Source organism: Penaeus japonicus, unplaced genomic scaffold (genome assembly GCF_977035675.1).
Source record: "Penaeus japonicus unplaced genomic scaffold, GWHDUDI00000001_assembly GWHDUDI00000029, whole genome shotgun sequence".
Lineage (NCBI taxonomy): Eukaryota > Metazoa > Arthropoda > Malacostraca > Decapoda > Penaeidae > Penaeus > Penaeus japonicus.
Genome location: NW_028234431.1, coordinates 5,157,798 through 5,160,297, shown reverse-complemented (window position 1 = coordinate 5,160,297; position 2,500 = coordinate 5,157,798). Strand labels below are relative to the sequence as shown.

Sequence of the window (2,500 nt, the reverse complement as noted above, 5' to 3'; positions counted from 1 at the left end):
CATTGTCTGCAATGTTTTCACCCTGCAGAGGAAAAGAGGTGGTGTCAGTTGGAATTTTAACCAGAAAAAGAACAGACGATTCAACGGAAATAATCTGATGTTATTAATTCTAAAATATTCCCAGGTTGGGTGTTAGTGTGAGAGGAGCAATGGTTTATCAGGGTCATTTCCGCAGCTGGTAACTGAGATTATATCATTCTTACTTTGTCTTATTATCATTATCATTCCAATTATCCTGGGGTCACAAACCTTCAAAATAGCATACAAGTTCAATTCCCGACTCATCCTTTATTATTACAGCCCCCACTAAACTGCCTATTTTTAAAATCTTGCGGTATTAGAGTCGCAAGAATAAAAGGTTGTAAAGCATTGGCTAAGAGTGATCTTGCATTAGACTGTGCCTTATTAACAAAGTATTAGAAAACCAATACCAAAAAAGTGTAAATATGCATCCCAACTTTATAAGCGCCTACTATTATATTTTTCTTTCATATGCGGACATACATGAAATTGAGACCCTACCTGAGTATTAACACCATTGAGCGTGGCATTAGGCATGAACTCATCGATTTCTGGAACCCGGATGTTGTCGTATTGGTCGACGATACATTGGGCTTTTACCTTGAACGCCTCCAAAGTGGCATTCGTCCACCAAGGGATAGCATTGCCGTTCTTGTCATTCTGTCGACCTTGATCATCGAAACCATGTGTGATTTCGTGGCCAATCACCTGCCATAGAAGTTGAGAAAAAATGGAGAAACATACTTAATGGTAGAGAGAGGAAAGGTGACAAAAGGGAGAAATACATGATGCTAAGTGATAAAAGCATGAATAAAAAAAATACACTTTATAATAACTGAAAATAAATATAATGCTACACATATACCAATCACAACTGTGGCTCTTACCTGGCCAATACCCCCATAATTCAGGGCCTGCAGGGAGTTAGCACGGTAGAAAGGTGGCTGCAGGATGCCCGCTGGGAAGGTGATGGAGTTGAATTCAGGCATGTAGAAAGCATTGACAATGGTTGGCGCCGAGAACCACTTACTTCGCTCCGTTGGCAGGCCAAAGTCATCCAGTTCATCTGTGCTCCACCAGGAACTACGAGGGATATCAAGGTGTTTATCATTTATTAGAAATGAGAGATATTTAATTTACATAGACATATATATATATATATATATATATATATAATATATATATATATATATATATATATATATATATATATATATATATATATATATATATATATATATATATATTATATATATATATATATATATATATATATATATATATATATATATATATTATATATATATTATATATATATATATAATATATAATATATATTATATATATATATATATATATATATATATATATATATATACATATATTATATATATATATATAATATAAATATATATATAATATAAATTAAATATATATATAATATAAATATATATAGTATATATATTTTTTTTTTATTATTATTATTATTATTATTATTATTATATAGGCAGTCAATCATGAACAGACATTGACAGTGAATTACCTGAGACTCAAAACATTGCCAAAGTGTCTATCTCTGTAGACGTCACCAAGATTGTCATAGAAGTGTTCAAGAGCAGAGGTGTTTCCATACCAGTCAGGGTAAGCAATAAATTTGGAAATAGCATTGGCCTTTTCTACTGCCTGAGGTTTGGTTTCTTCATCCATCCAGTCATTAACTTCAAGGAGATCCTTGAAGGCAGAGCGTATGTCTTCCACCATCTCATTGGCTTCATCTTTGGCCTGCTGCGAAAAGTAGGTTTCAACATACTTGGTTCCAAGGGCAATGCCAAGGAAGTCATTGGTTTTGTCGGCACACTCTTTCCACCTGGGTTCGGGCGCCGTCACCCCGTTAGCTACCATGGCATACTTGAAGGACGCATCACGCATCTCCTGATTGGTCTCATCACCGAGGGCCTTCACATGGCGCCACATGATATAGTTGGCGAGCGTCCGCTGGTTCGTGGTGTCAACGAGCGCAGCCATTTTCTTCATGTACTCAAGCTCCTGTACAATGACCCGCGTGGTGCTCTCAATAGGGTTTCCAGCCAGAGCAAACATGTTGGAAAGGAGCTGCTGCCAGTTGAGGCTGGCACCAGGCGTAAGTTCACTCAGCTCCGCCACTGTCATGGGGTTGTACATGCGGTTAATATCTCTTCGGTCCTCATCAGGCGTCGTGATGTTGGCAAGGAGCATTTCGAAGTCAAAGACAGCATTGACATCAGATTGTATATCCTCACTGCTGATAGACTGACCCAGATGGCTGGCCACAATAGCTGTAGTTTCGGCCATGTAAGCTTTGTAGGCATTGATTCGTTCTTCATAGTTGGAGGGATTAACCAGTACAGATCTTGGCAGCCCCAGGGAAGTCTGATCAATGTACAAGGCTGTTGTGTCTGTGTCCTTCTGATCAGCAAATACCCATACACTCACAAGGTAT

General features: G+C 37.6%; 1 protein-coding gene across 2 annotated transcripts in view; it reads right to left on the bottom strand.

Annotated features, from left to right (window-relative positions):
* The window catches only part of LOC122245527 (neprilysin-1), a 12,656-nt gene that overhangs the window by 579 nt on the left and 9,577 nt on the right, over positions 1–2,500 (bottom strand). For both annotated transcript variants that reach the window (XM_086554537.1, XM_086554538.1), the window contains exons 3-6: positions 1,565–2,500; positions 909–1,104; positions 523–729; positions 1–22 (exon numbers count right to left, since the gene is read on the bottom strand). The exon at positions 1–22 is cut by the window's left edge and continues 579 nt beyond it; the exon at positions 1,565–2,500 is cut by the window's right edge. In XM_086554537.1, coding sequence (XP_086410663.1) covers positions 1–22; positions 523–729; positions 909–1,104; positions 1,565–2,500 — 1,361 coding nt within the window. The remainder of the gene's footprint in view (positions 23–522; positions 730–908; positions 1,105–1,564) is intronic.